We start from the raw sequence: 23,625 nt of genomic DNA on the forward strand, positions 1-23,625 counted from the left end.
TGACCACCCAGCACAGCTCATTGTTCCCCAAGCCATCTAGGCCCTTTCACCTGGCCACACCACTGGACTTGCTATCTCTTCGTAGAATGCCTCTGTCTGCTCCCTAGATCCCCTCCAATGCACCCAGCCACTCTGCAGTGTATCCTCCAAATGATAGCACCCTCTGTGAAGCTCTTTCCTAAGCCCACGCCCTCACCTCAACTTCCACCCCTAGGTCAACATCTGCCCTTCTGTGCCTCCACAAAACTGTTTGTGTCATAATACTATGACGGCACATAATACTTATAAGTTATCTATTTATACACCTGACTTCCTCACGTCCCTGAAAGGCTCTTCAAAGAGAAGACAGGTTGTGTTCACATCTGAATGTCTGAGAGAATAAGAACGTCAGGTAACTGGGTGAATGAATGGGAAGGTGAGAATAATGAGATGCTCTGTTTTGATTAAGGGTGGGAGGAGGGAGGTCAGAGGACACTCAGGGATTCGTTTTAGAGACAGCTGGAAGCTGACTCAGCCCACTAGAGATCTTCCGGGAGTGTCAGAGCCTCTGCTTGACCATGAACCCCATCCACCCCATTCCTCCAGGGTTCACGTGCATTCATGATGAGCTGTGGCCACGGCAGTAAACCTGACCTCTTTATTTAGTGTTGCTGGGGTTGGGCCAGCACCAGGCCAGCTCCCCAAGATGGCGCAAGAGGTCCTGTGTCCAAGAGTGTGCATCTGGAAGCTTCTCCACTTGTCCCTGGGCTCCAGCATCCCTGGATAATCCTCGTGCCCTTAAGCCCTCTACTCTCAACTCCAGCTTCAGCGGCTGGCTGAAGACAGCTCCGTTCCTGCCTTGGTGCCAACCCCAGCAAAAACCACTCTTGCCTTCAGCTCATCACCAATCCCATTGTCCCAAGTCTTGCTACAGGCAACAGAGCCAACCCCAGGGCTCCACAAGCTGGTTGGGCCATGTGACAGCAGAATCCTCAATCTGGCGAGCAGGGTGTGGAGTGGTGGTGGTACCTCTCCTTCCACAGGTCTAGACTTGCATGCTCAGCAGCTAAGGAACAATAGGCTCTCCACAAATAGCCAGTTCCCCAAAATAGGGCTGACTGCAAACTGTCTATGTGCACAAGTGAGAAGATGCAAGTTAGTGCCAGAAGACAATGGGGTGTGAGAGTTGAAATTTTCCCAGGAATTCTGTGTGATTCCAAACAGATTTTTTTTTTTTTTTTTTTTTTAAGCTCAACACAGACCAACAGGCTTGAGGAAGGGCAAACCTCCACAGGGAGCTTCAGTTTATGAGCATGTGTACACCATGTGTTAAGGTGTTGCCTTAACTAGTTGGGAGAAAACCCACTGTAGTGCCTGCATGAGATCTGCCTGGAACCCCAGTCAGGATGTGGTCCTTAGATGTGCAGAGGACACAGTGTTCTTGCCCTGCCTCCTGGGATTTCTCCTTTGGTTGCATCACAAGCCCCCTCTCTATCCCTTCTCTGTCCTCTACCCACTGTACCTCTGTAATTTCCAGGCTCTTCGGGAAAGGAAGGGGCTCCCTGTGGCTATGATAGTAGGGCCAAGCTACATCATGGGAAAGAATGAAAATAAATGAGTGTGCATGTGTGTGTGTGTGTGCTGAGAGGACAGGGGAAGGGATAAAAGCCTAAGGAAGGATGAAACACAAGGCAAACTATAGCTCTTCTCCAAGATAGGTATAGACAGAAAGTACTGTCCAGACAAAAGCATGGGAGAGCACTGGCCAGGAACCCACGTGGTGAAGCGAGAGACAGGAGACATGAGTTTAAGAACTGACTTTGCAACTTACCTCTGTTACCTTTGGCAAGCCACAAAAATGCTTTCATGTTCAATTTTTTCATCTGTAAAATGGGGATAACCAACTGCTTCCTGCTTATCTCATCAGGTGGTTACAAAGTCCAAAAGTTAAAATATTTGAAAATAGTGGAGAGTTGCACAATGGGGGAATCATGCACACTGGAGGCTGGGAAGGCCAAAGGGGTTGACTTCCATCCAGGTGGCTAAGGGCAGGGCGCCAAACATCAGATAACTGCTTCACAAAAGTGACACCATACTATGGAGCACTGGGAACGTCCGATATTATGTCTATCAGATTGGCGGGGGTGGGGAGGCAGTGAGGGACCTGGGGGAGAGTAGTGTATTAATCTGCTTGGGCTGCCATAACAAAATACCACACAGTGGGTGGCTAACAGACATTTATTTTCTCCTAGTTCTGGAGGCCAGAAGTCCGTGATCAAGGTGCTGGCAAATCTGGTTTCTGGCCTCTTTCTGGCTTATGTTAATAGAAGACTGCCTTCTCTCTGTGTCCTCACATAGCCCTTCCTCTGTGCACACATGTAGACAGGTCTGGTGCCCCTTCCTCTTTTAAGGACACCAGGCTTATTGGAGTAGGGTTCCACACTTATGACCTCACTTAACCTTTATTACCTCTTTAAAAGCACTATCTGCAAATGCAGTTACATTGGGGGTTAGGGCTTCAGTATATGAAGGGAGGGCACACAACAAGCAGCGTGGCTGGTATGTGTTATCGGGGTGAGGGGAAGGCACAGAAATGGACAGGGGGCTCCTTTTCCCATCCCCATATCCAAAAGGGTCTCAGCATTGCCAGCAGCCATTCTGGTTCAGCGCCCTTTCCCTTTCTACCCAGGCTACTGTGAAGTGGCTACATCTCATTCCCAGTCTCTCCCTGGTCCACTCCATCAACAACAGGGATGCCAAAACTCAGCTCTGATCCATTCTTTACCAGCACATTCACCTGAAAACCTTCACACAGCCTACAGACTGGAGTTCCAGCTCTTTCATGTAGCCCTCAAATCCTGTTCAACCTTGTTGTTTCTAATTCCCCAGTCTGGGCTCTGTGCTCCTGAAGACTTAGGACATCCTTTATATTTTCCCATCTTCTTGTTTCCTTTCACTTCCCTCAGGTCGAATTCCTGCCCCAGCGTGCATCTTTATTTGTTAAGGATTTTGCAATTATGTTCAGGAGGGTTATTGGTCAACACACCCCTGTCCACCTAATGCCCATCTTCATGCATTAACTCTTCACAGCCCCTTCAAGTGGTACCTCCTTGACCAAGGCAGTAGTAATCCTACTATCCTTCCACAGTGGAGAATGTGTGCAATTTGCCCTTTGTCATGCACTGCCTTATACAGCAGATAGGACTGCAACTGATTAATCTCCTGTGTTTATCAATTCAATGAGTTCCTTGAAGGCGGAAATGATGTCTCCTTTGCCTGTTTATCTGAAGAACCTGGCATGGCATCCCTCACATGGCCAGCATTTAATAAATGTCAGCCACCTAGTTGGCAGATCTGCATTCCATACCAAGAACGCACCAGACTGAGGCAATGGGACTGGAGGCATCCTAGATCCGGAGGCCCTAAGCAAATCCCAGGTTAAGGAAGGAAAGATATACCAGTCCAGGATAAACCAAGGAACTGAAAAAGATGATAATTTTAACCATTAGCTTTTTTTTTTTTTTTAAATCAACACTTCATACATACAGTATGTACTCTTTTGTGTCTGGTTTTTTTTTTTTTGTTTTTTTTTTTTTTTTTTTTTTTTTTTTTGCTCACCTATTTTGGAAACTCATCCATGTTGTGTCACTCAGTAGTTCAGTATTTGTATTGCTGAGTTGTATTTCATTGTATGAATATACCAGAATTTGTCTATCCATTCATCTGCTCTTGAACATTTGACTTATTTCCAGCTTTTGGCTATTCTGAATAAAGTTGGCTATGAACATTTGTGTGCAAGTTTTTGTGTGGATATGTTTTCTATTTTTTTTTTTTTTTGAGACGGGGTCTTGCTCTGTTGCCCAGGCTGGAGTGCAGTGGCGCGATCTCCACTCACTGCAAGCTCTGTCCCCCAGGTTCATGTCATTCCCCTGCCTCAGCCTCCTGAGTAGCTGGGACTACAGGTGCCCGCCACCATGCCCAGCTAAATTTTTTTGTATTTTTAGTAGAGATGGGGTTTCACCGTGTTTGCCAGGATGGTCTCGATCTCCTGACCTCATGATCCACCCGCCTCAGCCCCCTAAAGTGCTGGGATTACAGGCGTGAGCATCTGTTTCTTTAAAAACAATTCCGGTACGGAATTTTGTCAAATGCTTTTTCTATATCTAGTGAGACAATCACACAAATATTCTCTTTTACTCTATTGTGAATTACATTGATTTTCCAACATTCGACCAACTTTGTATTCTTTAATCTTGTATCAATCTGCCAACATTTTGTTAAGGATTTTGCACTTATGTTCAGGAAGGCTATTGGTCTGCAGTTTTCTTCTTGTAAGGTTTTTATCTGGCTTTGGTATCAGCGTAGTAATGGCCACTTAAAATTAATTGAAACATACTTCCTCCCTTCTATTTTCTGAAAAGGGTTTGAATAGATTGGTATTATTTCTTCCTTAACTGTTTGATAGAATTAGCCAGTAAAACTATATGGACCTAGGTATTTCTTTGCAAAACATTTTAAATTACAGATTTCTTTAACAGATACAAGGGTATTCAGATTTTCCATTTCTTCTTCAGGCAGTTTTGTCAATTTGTGTCTTTCATGGATTGTGTTCATTTCATGTAAGTTACAGAAATTATTGTTATAAAGTTCATATTTCTTCATCTGTTTGGGCTGCTACAGCTAAATATGTTAGACTGGTAATTTATAAACAATAGAAACTTATTGCTCACAGTTCTGGAGGCTGGAAAATCCAAGATCTAGGTTTTGGCAGATTTGGTGTCTGGGTAAGGCCCATTCCTTATAGATGGCACCTTCTTTTTTTTTTTTTTTTTTTTTTTTTTTTTTTTTCCTTGAGACGGAGTCTCGCTCTGTCACCCAGGCTGGAGTGCTGTGGCCGGATCTCAGCTCACTGCAAGCTCCGCCTCCCGGGTTCACGCCATTCTCCTGTCTCAGCCTCCCGGGTAGCTGGGACTACAGGCGCCGCCACCTCGCCCGGCTAGTTTTTTGTATTTTTTAGTAGAGACGGGGTTTCACCATGTTAGCCAGGATGGTCTCGATCTCCTGACCTCGTGATCCGCCCGTCTCGGCCTCCCAAAGTGCTGGGATTACAGGCTTGAGCCACCGCGCCCGGCCAGATGGCACCTTCTAAGTGTCCTCATGTGGTAGAAGGCACAAACGTGCTCTCTCTCAGGTCTCTTTTATAATGACACTAATCACATTCATGAGAGCTCTGCTCATGAGCTAATTACCTGCTAGATGCCACACCTGCCAACACCAGTGCAACGGGGATTAAGCTTCAACACATACATTTGGAGGGGAGTGGGTGCAGGGAGGCACACAAAAATTCAGATCATAGCAACGTATTATCCTTCTAATGTTTAGAATCTGTTCCAATGTTCCCCTCTGATTCTTGATACTGTCAATTTGTATCTTAGTTCTTTTTTTTTTCCCTTTAGCAGTCTTGAGCAGTTATTAATCTTTTTCAAATAACCAGTTTTTGGTTTTTTCCATTGTTTTCCATTTTCTACTCCATTGATTTCTGTTCTTATTTTTATTCTTTCTACTTACTTTGAGTTTATTTTGCTATTTTTCCTAGTTTCTTACTGCAGACTTTTCTTTTTTTCTAATTTAAACTCTTCAAGCTATAAATCTCTAAGTACCCTACACATTTTGATACACTGTTTTCATTTTTACTCAAAATATTTTCTAATTTCCTTTGTGTCTTTATTTATCCATGTATTATTTAGAAATGTTATTTAATTCCCAACTACTGGGGATATTCTCAGATATCTGTTATTGATTTCAAATTTAACTTCACTGTGGTCAGATAACTTTTTAATGTTTTCAATTCCTCTAAAATTACTGAGACTTATTTTTGTGTAACGCATTTGAGGTAAATGTTGCATGTGCACTTAAGAAGAATGTGTATTCAGCTACAGCAGATGAAGTGTTCTATAACTGTCAATTAAGCCAAGGTTGTTGACAGTGTTATTCAGGTCATCTACATTTTTCTATCAACTTGTTATATCACTTACTAAGAGAGGAGCGTTGAAACATCTATATATAATTGTGGGTTTTCTATTTCTCTTTCAGTGTTAGTTTTTGCTTTATGTATTTCGAGGCATTGTTATTTAATGCACACACATTTTAGGATTATCTTGTTCTGTCTTCTTGATGACTGGGCCTCTTTATCATTATGAAATGTTCCTCTTGCTCCCTGATGATACACTCTCACTTTCTCATGACTATTATTTGTATAGTATATCTTTTCTACTCTTTTACTTTTTAAACTTAACTTTTATAGGGGTTTTCCTTGTAGACAGCATGTAATTGCACTTGCTGCTTAATTCAGCCTGATAATCTCCGCCCTTTAATTATAGTGTTTAGATCATTTACATTTAATGTAATTGGTGACATGTTTGGGTTTAACCCTATCTTGCTCTTTGTTTCCATTTGTCCCTTTTGTCCTTTGTTTACTTTTCTTTTCCTGCTTTTTGATTGAGTATACTTTTGATATTCCATTTCCAGTATTGCCTTATTAGCCTTGCCTCTTTTAAAAGTGATTTTTAGTGGTTGCCCTAGAGTTTACAGCATGCACTTCTAATTTATCACAGGTATCTTACAGACACCTTCCTGGTTTTCTTCCTAATTCACTGACAACTACGTCGTCTCCTTTGCTGGTTCTTCCTTTTATTCTCTACCTGTAAATGTTAGAGTGGGCCTAGTACTTGGGCCCCTATCCTTGTCACCTCTCTAGCTACACTAATTCTCTGGGTAATCTTATTGAGTCCTAGGGTTTTAAATCCCATCTTTATTTTCAGTCATAACTTTTCCTCTGAACTCTAGATAACCAACTGTTTAAATGACACTATACCTTAGATGTCCAATAGACATCTTAAACTTAACATGTTCAAAGTAGAGCTCTTGATTTTTCTCTCTCAACATTTCCTTGCCCTCACCCTGCTCAGTCTGACATATTTCAGCTCACGGTATCATGCAGTTACTCAGTATAAAAACCTTGGAGTTACCTGTAAATCCTCTTTTGTTTTCATCTCTTACATTCAATTCATCAGTACATCCAATAAACTCTACTTCCAGTATAACTTCTCACCACCTCTGCTGCTACCATCCTAGTTTAGGTCACCATTTCTTACTTCGGGTCCCTAGAATAGTGTCCTAGCTGAATTCCTTTCTACTACTCTTGCTCCTTACAGCCTATTGTCCACGCAGTAGCAGGGATAACCTTTTTAAAAATGCCATTCAGATATGTCACTCTCTTGCTTAAAACTATCCAGTGTCTTCCCATCCTTACTCATAGTAAGACTCTAGAATCCTTTTGGCCCATATGATCCTAACACAATTTGGCACTGGTCTACCTTTCTGGCATCATCATCTATCATGCTCTCCATACTCAATACGCTTCAGATATTATTCTTACTGTTCTTAAAATAAGCTGAGCTTGTTCCTGCCTGAGGGCCTTTATACCAGCTCTTCCCTCTGCCTGGTGTGCTCGTGGTTCACTCCTCAACATTTACATTTGTGTTTAAATATCACCTCTGATCAACCTACCTAAAATGTCTCCAAGTCATTAGCCACATGTAACACTCTGCTTTATTTTCTTTACAGCATTTATTGACATTTGAAATTATATTCAGTTACTTGTTTTGGTTATCTTCCTCATTAGAATGTAAGTTTGATGAAAGTAGGTACATTGTTTTGTTCCATGCCATATCCTCACACCAAAAACAGTATCTGGCACACAATAACTGCTCAATAAGTATTTGTTGACTGAAGGAAACCATCACATTGGGTTTTTTACTTTTTAAGGGAATATAATCTTTTAAAGACAATAGACTTAAAAACATGAGTGAAAATTTACCTTCTCTTGGTTCTTTCTCTGAAAGTAAAGTAAATTTTGGTGTCAGATACAATTCTCTTCAGTAATAGCCCTCAGGTTCAGATTGTGGGCATGAAAAGATTTCTTTACTGAGTGATTTAACCAAAGTAATCTGTACTGAGACGTAGATAATAGTCACAGCCCAAGGCGAGAAACAATGTTGTGTCCTGCTTATAGTCTCACAGGATACTTTTGGTGTGTTGTTAAGGCCTAAAGGAACCAAAAATCATTCCTTAGGAAGTTCTCCCTCCAAATATTTCCTAAACCCCAGACTTCCACACAGCACTGCAGTGGACTTCCAAATGTTTCCTTTCTATCCCAACCTCATCCAAAGTCATCCTCTCCATTGAGATGGTACAGATGACATGAGAGTTGAAAGAGCATCAATCTCTTATTAAAGGATATTCATCATTGTGACTTCCAAAGAAGGGCCAGGGTACAACTGGCAACTGAAAGGTGCTATGAGAGAGAGAGAGGAAAAAAAAAAAAAATCCTTGAATCCTCCATGCTTTGGACAGGATGGAGTTAATGGAACCCTCATTTGGCCAAGTTGTAAGATATCAAACCAACTGGTGACAAAAAGGCTGTTAGGAAAAAAATTATTGAAACTATATCTGGAAAAGAGGACAAGGTATATTGGTGCAGGGTAGACAGAAGACAGGAGATCAAGGTGAGCCCCCAAGGATCTACTAGAGAAAGACTATTGGAAATCCTATAGGAGCTGCTGCCACCAATGTACAATTTTAGTTAATTACCTCAATTGTGGCTGTTATCCCCTTAATGAGAAACATAACTTTACTTCTAAGCAGGCAGTGATGCTGGCAGAAAGTTGAAACCTGAAAATCAGCAGATACAGGGCTGCATACAGCCCTTTCTATTGAAATTAAGCCACACAGAAAACACAGGGAGAGGACTCCAAATAGCTTCAGACAGCAGCCAGCCAGGCAGGGCCCTCACCAGGCACCGGATGGACGCTCTCCGGACTCCTCAAAAGAGGCCCAAATCACAAGTGCTCATTTCAATAACGTAAGAAAATAAACATGGGGCTTATTGATAGCACAGGAAAGGGACTGGGGCAAAAGAACTGCTCATTTGGTAATCCACCCTGACGGGGCCAGATAGGATCCAGACCCCCAGGCTCTCTGGTAACAGGGTAAGCAGAAATAGGGGCCGGAAGAGGGCTGGCTGGCAGCATCACCAGGTACAATCTGGTAAACGATCCAGTTAATAAAAGGGGAAGAGATCTGATACATCGTTCCATCTCACCAACTCAGGCATAAGTGCTCTTGCTATCTCCAATTTCTGGCTGAGGAAAGAAACTAAGGCATGGTCAAGGGAAGACACTGTGAGAAAAGGACATTTTAAAGCTTCTTGCATCCTCCATACATTGGAGAAGATGGGGTTAATGGAATCCTCATTTATAGCTGGGACTAAAACATACATGCTTAAGAGTCCTGGGCCACTGATGGACTCATACCATCTTACCAAGCTCAAGAACTCCCACTAGAACTGGAGCTCAAGAACAGGGTAGGGACACTGTCTTAGCTCTAATTCCTGTATCTCCTGGGCCTACCACACTGTCTGGCAAAGACTACATTTTCTTTTTTTGAGATGGAGTCTTGCTCTGTTGCCCAGGCTGGAGTGCAGTGGTGCGATCTTGGCTCCCTGTAAGCTCTGCCTCCCGGGTTCACGCCATTCTCCTGCCTCAGCCTCCTGAGTAGCTGGGACTACAGGAGCACACCACTATGCCCGGCTAGTTTTTTGTATTTTTAGTAGAGATGGGGTTTCACTGTGTTAGCCAGGAGGGTCTCAATCTCCTGGCCTCATGATCCGCCCACCTCGGCCTCCCAAAGTGCTGGGATTACAGATGTGAGTCACCATGCCTGGCCAAAGACTACATTTTCGTGAGAAAATGAATAGTAGGAATAATAGAATGACTGAATAAATGTTCTCTTCCCTCAACTGGATTAGTAACTAGTTGGTTGTTCTTCAGCTGTGCTCACCAGAAAACCAAATGTTCCTTGAGTTGATGCTTGGGTATAGTAGCCAATGGTATGTTTGCAGCTATAAGTAAAAGTCCAAATAAATATATTCTAAAGGGAAGGTTCTATATGGTGGCAAGGCCTGACTGGTGGCTTTGGTCTAAGACATATGGATCCCTGCTTTGTCAGCCGCTCCCACCCCGCCTGCAGTTCCTGAGAGGTTGTAGACAAGATGGGGCTTTGCTGAGGAAGCCTCTAGCAGACATAGCTGCCTGGTCCCTCTTGAGAACTACCTCGTCTTCTGTCTGATAGTTCTGTGCCTTTCAGGGAGAGTGGGAAGAGACGCAGCCAGTGGTCCAACCAATGGAGAGCAGAAGAAAGGAAAAAGCGCTATCCTGGGCCAGGCATGGTGGTTCACACCTGTAATCCCAACACTTTGGGATGCTGAGGCAGGAGGATCACTTGAGCCCAGGAGTTAGAGACCAGCCTAAGCAACATAGTGAGGCCCTGTCTCTACAGAAAAAATAAGCTAGGTATGGTGGTGCATGCTTTTAGTTTCAGATACTTGGAAGGCTGAGATGGGAAGATTGCTTGAGCCCAGGAGTTTGAGGCTGCAGCAAGCCATGATCACAGCTCTGCACTCCAGCCGATGGGACAGAGTGAGACTCTGTTTAAAAAAAAAAAAGCTCTACCCTAAAATGGTTGCAAATGTGAAGAAACAAAATGCCAGATACAGATGCTGGTGACTCAACTATTTCTTGAAAAGGAAAGAGGCCTGGAAACTTAGGAGAGGGAGCCAAACTTTCTCTGATTATCTTCCCACTGTTGCCAGCAATGGTGAGCCAGAGATTGAAAGAATGACACGAGGTTGCCTGTACAGACCCACACACCCTCCCAGGAAATGTGGGGAAGCTGGGGATCCCTAACAGTCCATTTAATGGAGGTGCAAGAGAGGCTGTGGCTTGAGCTTACAATGCCCTCACCCAGTCTTCAAATGAACTCACAGCTCCTACCCTAAAATGAGGGGGAAACATTAAAATTTAGAGTGGGTCTTGCCTGCCTGACTTTCCTCTGCCAAGATAAGCTCAATAAGGCCTGTTCACAGATGATGCATGGCTGGCATAAAGGGACCAAATGCTGCCCTTGATTCTACTCAGAAGTAGAAAGTGGGTGAGTACCAAACACACGCCGAGGATAGGAGCTCCAGGGCTTGGACAGAGCTCAGGGGTGAAATGAGTAGGGGCAGGCCCCACAGGTTTCATATGCCTCCAGGCCCTGCAGTGGAAAGCTCAAGTTGCTTTCAAAGTCTCTCTGGATGGAAGCTGCTGCCAATATGGTTAACACTCCTGCCAGAACTGCTCCTCAGGAAGTGGCTGGAAGAGGTATGGGGCCAGTTTAGCATTCTCTACTCTGCCTCTCCGTGCCAGGGCTGCTTGGGGAACAGCCCATTGTGGCTTCTCTTGCTTCAGTGGAAGAGTACCTGAGCCAAGAGAAATGGAAAAAGCAGCATACCCCCAAAGGAGCTACAAAGCAAAGGAAACACAGCAGGCTCAGGATGGGTGGCTGATGGGAAGTCTCCAATACCCAAAGCCTTTACCCTATCAGCTGGGTCCTCACAGGCTCTCACTGCAGAGCTTGAAGAGCCTTCCCAGAATCCCACCACTTCCCAAACCCAGTCTCTGCTCCATCTACTTTCTGATTACTATCTTGGCTGAAAACCATCAAAGGTTCTTGGATTTTAACCCCAAATCAACTTCAGAACCTGTGGATAGAAACGTGCTCTCTTTCAGTGATAAAGATGCTCTAGTTTCCTCCTGGCATGGTGCCTGTCAGAGGCTATCATCCGAGAAGGAAGCTGGGATCACAGGGTTCTTAGCTACACCTGCGGCCAATGAGAGCCAAGACAGAGTTTGTCTCTTGCAGCTCCCAGTCTGCGTTAGCACAGACCACCATGATGGTCACCTTTTTCCAAAGGCAGCAGAGAAACCAGCACTTAAAAACCATGAGTTCAAAGCCCAGCTGGAAGTAGATGAGGCTGTGGCACAGAAACCAGGGTGGTTAGAACTTTGAACTCGATGACACTGAGTAAAGAAAGGATACAGCAGCTGAGCGTGGGGGTTCATGCCTGTAATCCCAGCACTTTGGGAGGCCAAGGTATGTGGAGCACCTGAGGTCAGGAGTTTGAGACCAGCCTGGCCAACACGGTGAAACCCTGCCGCTACTAAAAACACAAACAAATTAGCCATACGTGGTGGCAGGCGCCTGTAGTCCCAGCTACTTGGGAGGCTGAGGCAGGAGAATCGCTGGAACCTGGGAGGCGGAGGATGCAGTGAGCCGGAATCACGCTATTGCACTCCAGCCTGGGAGACAAGAGCGAGACTCTGTCTCAAAAAAAAAAAAAAAAAAAAAAAAAAAAAAAAGAAAAAAGATACAGCAGAGCATCACTGGCAGGAAAGAACACAAGATTCTGACAACTAAAGTTGCTGTTTTCCTCTTTAATTCTTCCAGAAAAAGAGGTTTATACCTAAATGTGTGAGGGTTGGTAAAATACATGAGACAAACATTTTAACAACTATGTAATGTTAATCAGCAAAATAAAAAAGTATTTCCAGCCCCGGCATTCCAAGCAGGCCCAGCCCAGTTAGGTCCCTGGGGGCAAAGCCAGTGGCTCAGTGTGTACTTGGGCCAGGGCCAGTTCAAGTTCGTCTTCTCTATAGGTCAGTAAGATGTGATTTCTTTAAAATGATTTCTTAATCTAAAACCAGCTGTTGTCTGCTGTAGGCCAGAACATGACATTTTAATTAGCATGATTGTTCCGCTTCTGAAACCAGGCTCTATGGCATCCCAAGGGCAGATGATCCTGACCTAAGCTTATGGGTGAGGTTTGCTGGTTAGCAGCTCAGAAATACACTAACAAGGAAGTGGAGTCCCTAGCCCACTCTGAATCCATGAATCGCCATCACCTGCTACATCCCTGTCCTGAATTTCTACCGTGACTATACCACCTGTCTGTGCAGAGGGTATCCTCACCTTTGAGGTTGTTTCAGGTGCCTAGGATAGAATGCTCCTTCTTTAACATAAACTGTTTTATGCTATGTTGCAAGATCTAACACCCAGTATTCCTGGGAGTAATGAGGTACTTTAAATGGAGTTGTAATCCCTTTAAAGTCCAACGACTCCTATGACGATGACAAAGTCACACAGCTCTCTAGGGCTCACAACGAACTCAGGTGAAAGAGTTCCTCTTCCAAAATCAAAGGACTATTAAGCTTTTAAAAAAGAAACATTTAAAAATGTACCCTTTGGGAGAGAAGCTGCATTAGAAACCAGCCACTAAGGTAGTGCATTCAGTGATGAGCAAAAGGACGGAAATAGCTGAAGAAGCCAGGGCAATAGGACACATACACAATGCCAGCAAAGTCCACAGCTCTCAGCAGAGGTTTCAAGGTAAGGCCCTCCCCTATACCTGCCCCACATCTTGGAAAACTAGAAAATCCCTAGAAAGGTTAGAGGTCCCCACTGTGCTTGTCAGCCTCGGGTACCTGGGTGACAACAGAAATCTTTTCCTTGCTTTCTATCATATCGTCCCCAATATTGTGACTATGAGACCAAAATGCTTTCCTATGTCTCCCACTGACCAGGACATATTACCCAAATCAAAAGTATTTGTTAAGCACCTGTGTTTGCTGTTGTCGGACACTGAAAAAAATCACAGCTTCAGTTTCTGCATTTGCAAAATGAACAAACTGGATGAGATGATTGCTTGCCCCCTTTGGCAATAATAGTCCAGGATTCAATCACTCATTCAAATGAAAGAAGACAAAACTCTTACGATTTCCACTTCCAACTTTGCTACTTCTGAAATTTTCTTTGACCTCTCAAAGTCTAGGGAACACATCTGAAGTGACTCTTGATGAAACTACAGCATAATAACTGCCCACCTTCATGTCACTCAACAGAACAATGGATGCTGTATGAGTGATGTCGACTAGCATAACAACTAGGTTTCTGTAATTACATCCATATTCTAAGCAAATTGTTATGTATTTTGTGTTTTGGGGACATATGTTATGGCGAAAGACCAAACTGTGGCTAATCTTAATATTAGAGCCAGATAAATCTGTTTCGAATCCATAACATTTAACATTTGCCAGGGTAGATTTGTTCATCAACTGGGCTTAAAGAGGTATAATTCACACATGTGCAGTATTAGTAAATACTGAAATTTAATGATTTAAATATACCAGCAACTGTTGCAAAGCAGTTGAATAGCAGCATTTAACGTTAGCCAGAACCTCCCTGGCTAATGTTAAGTTTATTGAGAGAAATTTTGGAATCCCCTTGGGATGGGGGTCACAATTCCCACAACTTTTACAGGTACCAGCTAGAGCCACTCCTTGCATGGCTAGTACAGACCCTCTGGTTTTCTCTGACAATACCTGTAAAACATTGACTGGATCTAATCAGGAAGCAAACAGATTCCTCTGGAGGTTTCTGAGTCATCTGCTCTTAAAATGGTTACCATTTGGGACCTTCTTACGCTGGATGCACAGGGTACCAGACATTCCTCCTGGCGTGTGCTCCCAGACACGGGCAGAAGACTGTTGTCGGGCCAAAGACGGAGTTAAATATACCAAGAGAGAAAGGTGGTTCCTTGGACTGTCAGGAATTGGTGTTTAAGACACAGTAGAAAAAGGAATAAAAAATAATTTTAATCATATCAAAAAGCCAAACCAAAGAGGAATAGTTCATGGAACTGACAGGGTCCTGACTCAGCGGCTGGTGCTCTTCCTGTGCACAAGCCCAGCACTCCAGGTCCCAAGGCATTTATCAAATCCCACCAAGATGTTTGGGTTTTGCACCAAATTCTGGGTTTGGCTGTTCCTCGAAAGAACTCACTGATGTAAATGACTAAAAGTGAGGTCTGGGTACCCCTTACATGATTCCCCAGACCTAAAATGGGCTGACAGGCTTCTCTTCTCCAGCAGTCTTACTGTCCGTGATGTTTCCTTCCAGACTGTTACACGGAACTGAAAACAAACGGAGCCTCAGCTGGATATAACTCTGGAGCATGCCACAAAGGCTTCCACTTGGCATTTTTGAAAAGAACCCATCAGAGATCATAAGAAATACAAGAACAGAGGTTGCATAGCTTGAAGTGCTTGGATATTCATTCTAGGTTCTTGTTCTTGAGAAAGTGGGTTAGGTGGGTACATGCCAAGATCCAAGTAGGTCAACCTTCCACCCTTAACCCACTTCTCTGACATCAGAGTGGTGGGAGGCCTTGTTCTCTCCCTCTGTCCTGGTCTCACATTCAGACCTCCACTAATGGCACGTTTCATAAGCTGCCAATGTTGGGGAAGCTCTTCAGTTTCTCAGGAAAGTCGTCTTTGTACAGGACAGGGTCAGCTCGGTGTTCCACCACCTTGAGAGGCATGGTCCCGAAGACTGAAGCAAACTTGTTGATGCACTCTGACCTGTGGGGTTTGGGAAGGAGGTGGGGAGGAGGGGTTTGAACAGAATGAGAAGGATGGGGTCAGGGAGAAAAGATAATATGTTCAAGAGGCTGAGAGATAACAGCAAAATACATAATGTTCAACATCAACAAAAAAAGCTCAAGTAGCCACAGTCTGCTCCCAGGTTCTTAAAAAGGTTGACAGGTGTGGAAAAAAGAGGTGAACTGGGGGTACTTGGACTATTAGTTCGGTGGGAGAACGTGAACAGGAGATGGTGCTTGGCGGCCACGGGCCTGCAAAGGTCACAATATCTTTTCCCCTCCCCCTCAAATTCCAGTCATTCCTCCAGCTCAGTGTGAGAGGGCCTCAAACCAAGGTGGATTAGCTGCCAACAATTCTTAACCCCATCTCTGCCAGCTAAGAGAAGGCAAAGGATGGAAAGAAAAAAAAACTACTTGGATTTGAGCTTCAGTTTACTGAAGTTTAAAAGGAGAGGAGCGATCTTGCTCACAGTGATGAAAGGCAAAAAAAAAAAAAAAAAAAAAAAAAAAAAAGGGACAGGGCCAAATTTCAAACAATAAATACTTCATTCATTCAACCAACATTGACGGAGGGCCTGTAAGTGGCAGTCTCTAGGTATGATGTCAATCTGCACAATCTTCTGTGAAAGCTGGAGTTCACATAGGACAGCCTTCATAATTCTCATCATTTTTGTCACTTCCATGTCAGAACTGTTAGCAACAACTGCTTCAGTGCCAGTGCAGTGCAGCATCACCGGAGGAGGGGAGAGGCCGTCTCCCTATCTCCACCTCACTCCCAAAGCCAGTCTTCTCAGAGGTGAGCAGGTCAGGCATGTGTTCGGGAATGGCTCTGGTCAATCAGGCCAACTGAGTGTGACAGCTGGGTAATGAGGATGCTTCAGCACTAGGCCAGGGGGAAAACAAGCCTGGAAAAGCTGCTTTTGAAGTCAAGGGGACCTCAAGGATGGATTTCAGAAAGGTCAACACTCTCGCCTCAGTCGGGCCCAGGATATCTGAGAGCACTACAAAAAGAACAAACTCTAACTGGAGGCAGAACCTTTCACCAAGCAGGAGCTGAATGTCAAGACACAGACCAGAGAGGTCTCTTCTGTCCTCAGAGATACTGCAAGCATTGTTTCAAATTATTTTAACCAACAAGTTTTTGTTCAAGTGCTTTGAGCTTTAGCAAGAAAGCTGTTAATTAAGAAGACTGCTATGATCAATTCTTCTCTCTTGGTCATTATGTTTCTAAAAAAATTTGTTATTATTTCATTTTGAGCCTTTAACTCATAACATTATCATGCCCACCAATACCACAAAGCAACAACTACGATTTACTGTATGTTCCAAGCTGTGTTAAAATTACTTTCTACTCATTAATAATGCACTTAATCCTCATAACAACCCTATGGGGTAGGACTATTATTCCCATTTTATAATGGAAGACTGAGATACAGAGAGGATAAATAACATGTTCAAAGGTCAAATAACTAGAAAAGGCTAGAGCCAAAGCAGGCATTCTGGCTTCTAAGGCTAAAGTCTTAATTAGATGATACAAATGTACTTACTAACACAATTCTAGGGTCCAATGAGGGGGACTGGAAATTAACAACTGCTGAGCACCTATTATGTGCCAGATAATTTACATACATATCTCATGGATTCCTTAAAGTAATCCTCCCCCATACTCATCACCCGCCTTGCCCAACTATTGGATTTATAGTAGCCTCATGTTATGGGTTAAGAAATTAAGGTTCAGAGAGGTTAAGCAACTTGCCCAAGGACCCAGGGGTAGAACGACCCAGGGGTAGAACGTGGTGGAACTGGGTTTTAAACTCAGGTTTGAGCTGGCAATAGAGCCTGCTCTTTGGATCACACTCTACCATTACACACCAGTGACTGAGTTTCTCTCCTGCTGGAAGTCTTTTGAGACTCAGGAAGTGGTGTTCCTAGTTCCAGATTGAAGGGAGACGGGGAAAAGACAGATGAACTTTAACAAAGTGAGGTGGACCAAGCATGGGACAACAGCTTCCCTGTCTTCAGATTATGGGGTCAAAGCAATGGCAGATAAAATCAAATCTCTCCAAGGTTTTAATTTTGACTGTTATTCTGCCTCTAACATGTCCAGATTCTTCTCATTTCTAGTTATGCATACAGACTCTGGCCAGCAAAGCCCAGCTGTGCCCAGCGTAGGTACCAGCAAGTATGTATTAAGGAAGAATCCTGGTTCTTGGCAGAGGATAGTGGTTCCATGGCCCTGTAGAGAGTATTGAGGACAATGTCTCCTCTGTAACTAGATCTGAAAACAGGAATGGGTCATAGGCAAGAAGCCACTAGGGCTCAGGCCAGCTTGATTTGTTGACAGCTGCCCCTGGCTAACCCAGGTCTAGTGAGTACTTCTTTCTCCTTCACACAGACCCACAATGGAGAAGCGGCAGGCCTCCACTGAACGGTCAAGGTCCTTAACTCTCCTGCCAGGTAATAACAGTGCTTCCTACTTTCTTTTCACATGGGGGGTCTGGGTTGGAGAGCAGGTTAGGGGAGACAGGATTTTGGCTGTTTGCCAGTGGCCCACATGAGCTGTTGTCAGGGGTCCAGCTACCATGTCAGTAACCATTCTCCTGTGTTGGTTTTCCAATCAAGTATAAACACACCAAGAACTGCCACTGACTATCTCTGAAGTGATGAAGGTGTCTGGGGAAGAAAGAACTAATGGTTTTCTATTTTCCTTTCAAACACATACCATTACTTAAAGTAACCAGGAGTCTTTAGGACTAACGCTGGGGAAACTGGGAAGGAAACTAACATTCCCAGGCCCTGTGCTACAGGCTTTCATGTTATCACTACTTCATTTATCCCCACACATAACAGCTTGGGTACAAAGATGCTCAATAAATATTTGTTGAACCTATAAATGGACATTGTAATTTGACAGATATTAATATCCCTATGTTAGGAGATGAACAGATTGAGGTTCGGATAAGGTAAAGTCAATTTCCTTAGGTCAGACAGCTAATAAGTGTGGCAAACTCATCATCTGAATAAAGATTAGCCTAATTCAAAATACTATGTTCTTTTTCTTAAATCAATACTGTCTGCCTGTCATACTGCCCTAACCTTGGTGAAGACACTTGTCAAAATGAAGAGCGACACATGCTTCTGACTCTTAAAGAACTAACAGCGGATCCTGGCAACGGAAGCTGGGCAGTAATGGAAGCTACTCTCCTACACAACTGAGATTTCTGATCCCAGACCCCCAAATATAGGAATAAATGAGCTACTGAACCACAAAACCCAACACAAGGTCACACACACTTGTACAGTGGCTAACTGCTTTCATTGTTTTGCATAAAATGTGTATTCTGCAAAGATTATTATTAAAAATAAAACAGCTGGGCATGGTGGCTCATACTTATAATCCCAGCTACTCAGGTGGCTGAGGCAGGAGGCCTGTTTGAGGCCAGGAGACCAGCCAAAGATAGGGGGAGGGAAAAGGAAGGAAGGATGGATTCTACAGTTGTAACACCATCTCTTTATCTACCCAAGATAGCTTAACTCACGTCTCCTTCCCTCCCTATCTAAATGCCTTATTTAATAATTCAGTGACTCAATTTTTAATATAAATAGTTTTGTTCCCAGTTGCTAATTTATTTCCAGATTTGGTTCCTTCTATTCTCTGTTAAATTTCTCAAAAGAGTAGTTTACATTCACTAACTCTACTTCCTCACCATCGACTCATACTCTAAAACCTTTTGGCTTCATACTCTATGACATTATTACTATTTGTTACAGATGGGGATCTTGCTATGTTGCCTAGGCAGGAGTGCAGTGGCTATTCACACAGGTGCAATTGTGGAGTGGTACTGCCTTGAACTCCTAAGCTCAAGTGATCCCCTGTCTCAGCGTCCCGAGTATCTGGGACTACAGGTGCCCACCACCACACCTGGCTATTATTTTTGTAAGGTACCAACAACCATGGAATTCAAAGACCTTCTCCAGCCTGCCTGTTTCTTGCTTCTTCCATGCTTCTGAACATTGTATGTCCTGGTTCTCTCCTGGCCTTTCCAGTGGTTACCTCTCTGTTTTCAGTTACTCTTTGTGTCTCCTAAATGTCAGAATTTCCCAAGATTCTGCCTTTGGTTTTCTTTAGTCAACCGCTGTCTCTGGACAGATGACTGCCAAATACAGTTAGCCATCCATATCCAAGGGTTCTGTGTTTGTGGATTCAACCAACCTTGGATCAAAGATATCTGGAAAAAAACTGCATCTATACTAAACATGTACAGACTTTTTTTCATGTCATTTTTCCCTAAACGATGCCATGTAACAACTATTTACATAGCGTTTATGTTGTATTAGGGATTGTAAGTAATCTAGAGATGATTTAAACTATAAAGAAGGATATGCAAAGGTTATATACAAATCCTAGGCCTTTATATAAGGGACTTGCGCATGCATGAAGTTTAGTATCCTCTAGTGGTCCTGGGACAAATCCCCTATGGATACTGAGGTATGACTGGGCTCAACGTTCTTTTTAAACTTCTTTCTGAAATTCTAGTTCCACATATCTATGTCTTGATATACATATATAAAAGTATATACAGAGACTGATTTGAGTAATAATAAAACTCCGGTCTTCCAAAAAAAAAAAAAGCCCAGGCAGGGTGGCTCATGCCTGTAATCCCAGCACTTTAGGAGGCCGAGGTGGGCAGATCACGAGGTCAGGAGATTAAGACCATCCTGGCCAACATGGTGAAACCTGTCTCTACTAAAATACAAAAAATGATTGCCGAGAGTCTCTGCTTCTGGCCCAGGGTTTTACTGGTTGGGATCCTAGTGATTTTTGAAGGATCACTTCAAATGTCACCTCTTTTAGAAAGTTATTCTTAATAATGAACCTAGCAAAAAGTTACTTCTCTTTCACCTGATCAATTATAGCCATTTGAGCCTCTCTCAGGGCACTCATCACAAATAGCATTGTTACATATACATGTAACACTGTTAAGGTCCTTGACACTGTTAAAGTCCAACAGTTCGCTCCAATCCCTCCATCAGCATCTCCTCCTAACTACATATCCTACATATCATAACATATCCTATCGTGCCTGTAATCTCAGCACTTTGGGAGCCCTAGGCGAGAAGATACCTTGAGCCAGGAGTTCAAGACCAGGCTGAGTAACATGGTGAGACCCTGTCCCCATAAAAAATTTAAGAACTAGTTAGCATGGTGGTACTAGGATGCACCTGTAGTCCCAGCTACTCAGGTGGCTCAGATGAGAGGATCACTTGAGCCTAGGAGTTTAAGGTTGCAGTGAGCCATGATTGTATCACTGCAAAACAGAGCAAGATCCTTTCTCTTAAAAAAAAAAAAAAAAAAAAGAAACTCCAAAGAGGAAGCCTCCATATCCCCCTTAGTTACTCCAGTGTTTAATAATAATTATATCTAAATTAAATTCCCCTACTGCACTTTTTTTTTTTTTGATATGGAGTTTCACTCTTGTTGCCCAGGCTGGAATGTGACGGCACGATCTCAGCTCACTGCAACCTCCACCTCCCGGGTTCAAGTAATTCTCCTGTCTCAGCCTCCCAAATAGCTGGGATTACAGGCATATACCAACACGCTCAGCTAATTTTGTATTTTTTTTTTTTTTTTTTAGTAGAGACAGGGTTTCACCATGTTGGTCAGGCTGGTCTTGAACTCCTGACCTCAGATGATCCACCGGCCTTGGCAACCCAAAGTGCTGGGATTACAGGCGTGAGCCATCACACCCGGCTCTCACTGCATTTTAAACCTCTTTACATTTGTTAAGATCTCAGTAGTGCTAGAGGAGTTGTTTAGCCTCAGCATGAACTTCAAGGCCATCATCAGGTCAACTTTTCTCCCTATACTTCCTTTCCTGGACCATGTATCCCCACCATTTTAACTCAGCCCAATGAATGACCACTTAGCTCACTGTTACGAATTTTCCCCAAACTGTTATTTAGGTTTAAATAACAATTTCATGTACTCCAATAGAAGTCCAATTGGGGTCTCTTCCAAAGGAGCTATGACAGTGTATGTCACTACCCTTAACTGTGAAATACTTATGATACCAGTGACAGTATACTATTTCACATCAACAACTGGTGAAGGTCATGTCGTTTGGGTAATGTTTATATATGAAAAAGATAAAGAGATTATTTAGAGAGTAAAACAGAGTAAAACATTACAGAATCCAGGCCAACTGAAACAACTTTCTGCACACACGCAAAAATTCTCTAGGCTTGAAGAATTTTAATATAGCTGATAGATTTCAGAAATGAATTCTGCAAGCAGAGGCATATGAGATCTGTGAAATCTGAACTAGATATTTCATTCTAAAAGGCTACTATATCCTTATCTGAGTGCATTTTTGTCCCCTGACAAGCGCTACTGGGATGTCAGAGTTTGCTGTCTTGTATAAAGAACTGTCTTCCGAAAGTATTAGGTTTGATTCAGGCACTTCAAAGCTTGGGGACTTTTGGGGTACAGGTGAGAACTATTAGGTCTAGTACAGTCTTAACGGAAGACATACATCTCCCACTCCTTTAATACTTACCTACAAGGCCTAGGATTACATTTCACACAAAGGTGTACTTGTTGAGTAACTGACTTGAATCGAAATAAAGAGAGTATTTTAGAGTTGTCTTGCCCCTCTGTCTGTAACGTGAGGGCTTTGCTTTCGATCCTGTTCTTGGCAGGCATTTCCACAGTGTCAGCAAAGGTAATTTGTCTCTGGTGGGTTTGGTTTAATTCTTTCTAATCAAGCTTTTACTATAACGTGGAGCTATTACCCTGAAAAATAATCCAGTATTTCCTTGGAATTAACTAGCTTCCACTCAAATGACTGTAGATGGTTAACTGCTTAGTCCACATGGAGAATTTGGCTTCTGGAGCTTAAGGCCAGCTATATTTTTAAGACCCTTCCAGCCATTACAAATTGAGTGAGTAGCATTCCGAATTAATTCTTTGGGTGACCTGAGCTTGAACTAACCCAATTCCCACAGTGCACATGGAGGTGACTATGGCTACCAGCTGCTGTCCTTATATCTCCAACAAAGTCCCATAAACAGGCCTAAGGCAGGAAATAGAGATCAGAGGCTAAGGCGCACTTTTGGTTGAGGCTCACTTACCTCTCCACCATGTGTGTTTGGTCTAGCGAAAGCCCATCTATGGCTGTGCACTCAGGACACTTGAATTTCTTTCGTGGGGTTACCTACCAGAGAAGGATAAAAACATACCTGGCTGTCAGTGTCAAGGACAATAAAATCATGCTTGTGACACCACACTGCATTATTTTGTGTTGTAAGCTGAGATGTTGCATGCGCGTGCACACACACACAGACACACACCTCGCCATTCCTCCATTCAACTCTGTCTGGCTCAGCCAACAGCAGAACACACAAGGGCCCAATAAAAAAGGCTTGGAGGGCTTTTGCCTTCTGTAACTGGAAAGAAGTGGTGATGACAAGCTCCTTAATTCCTGTTTAATGACTGTTTTCTCACTGCCAAGGTCCTTGTATAAACACCATTTGTTCTTGTAGCCATAAGGGCGATGAAATACAGCTTCCCATAACTTTCACCGTAACCTTAGTTCCAACATGCGCTCTTTCTCCTCTTTCCAGCTAATGGCAAATGCTATGAGCAGCACCATGCTCTTGAAGATGCCAAGCTATTCTGCAATTCCCTTGAGTCAAGAAAAAAATTGAATGGTCCCTCATACTCTGAAACTTTTTCCCTGACTCCCCACTACACTCTCAAACCTTAACCAGTGATCTTCCTAGCAAACTCAGGGGAAGCTGCTATCCCAACCTAGTGAAGATAAATAAACAGTGAAGAGATAGAAGGGAAAGAAAGCTAGATAACTAAGTCCAGGCTAAGAAGCATAGAGACACTGGGCATTACTGTTCACAGTCAGCAGCGACAGCTGAAAACATGTTGAAGCATGTTAAAAAGCAAATTTGGGGCCAGGCACAGTGGCTCACACCTGTAATCTTAGCACTTTGGGAAGCCGAGGTGGGTGGAGTGCCTGAGCTCAGGAGTTCAAGATCAGCCTGGCCAACATGGTGAAACGCCATCTCTACTAAAATACAAAAAAAAAAAAAAAAAATAGCTGAATCTGGCTGAGTATGCCTGTAGAACCAGTTACTTGGGAGGCTGAGACAGCAGAATTGCTTGAACACAGGAGACGGAGGTTGCAGTGAGCCGAGATTGTGCCACTGCACTCTAGCCTGGTGACAGAGCGAGATTCAGTCTCAAAAAAAAAAAAAAA

The 23,625-nt window shown here is 43.3% G+C and overlaps 1 protein-coding gene and 1 long non-coding RNA gene across 6 annotated transcripts in view; one reads left to right on the top strand and one right to left on the bottom strand.

Annotated features, from left to right (window-relative positions):
* Positions 1 to 23,625, bottom strand: part of EXT2 (exostosin glycosyltransferase 2) — a 203,059-nt gene that overhangs the window by 28,831 nt on the left and 150,603 nt on the right. For 4 of the 5 annotated variants that reach the window (XM_017858117.1, XM_017858115.1, XM_017858113.1 and 1 more), the window contains 2 exons: positions 22,487 to 22,569; positions 14,061 to 15,335 (listed from right to left, as the gene is read on the bottom strand). In XM_017858117.1, coding sequence (XP_017713606.1) covers positions 15,197 to 15,335; positions 22,487 to 22,569 — 222 coding nt within the window. In that variant the 3' untranslated portion in view covers positions 14,061 to 15,196. Of the gene's footprint in view, positions 1 to 14,060; positions 15,336 to 22,486; positions 22,570 to 23,625 lie in introns of those variants that run through there. The other variant, XM_017858114.1, reaches the window with a different exon arrangement.
* Positions 5 to 18,664, top strand: LOC108519258 (uncharacterized). Its single transcript, XR_001882589.1, has 3 exons — positions 5 to 415; positions 17,751 to 17,812; positions 18,462 to 18,664. It is a non-coding gene; the product is annotated as an uncharacterized LOC108519258 (long non-coding RNA).

Source organism: Rhinopithecus bieti, unplaced genomic scaffold (genome assembly GCF_001698545.2).
Source record: "Rhinopithecus bieti isolate Rb0 unplaced genomic scaffold, ASM169854v2 scaffold_46101, whole genome shotgun sequence".
Lineage (NCBI taxonomy): Eukaryota > Metazoa > Chordata > Mammalia > Primates > Cercopithecidae > Rhinopithecus > Rhinopithecus bieti.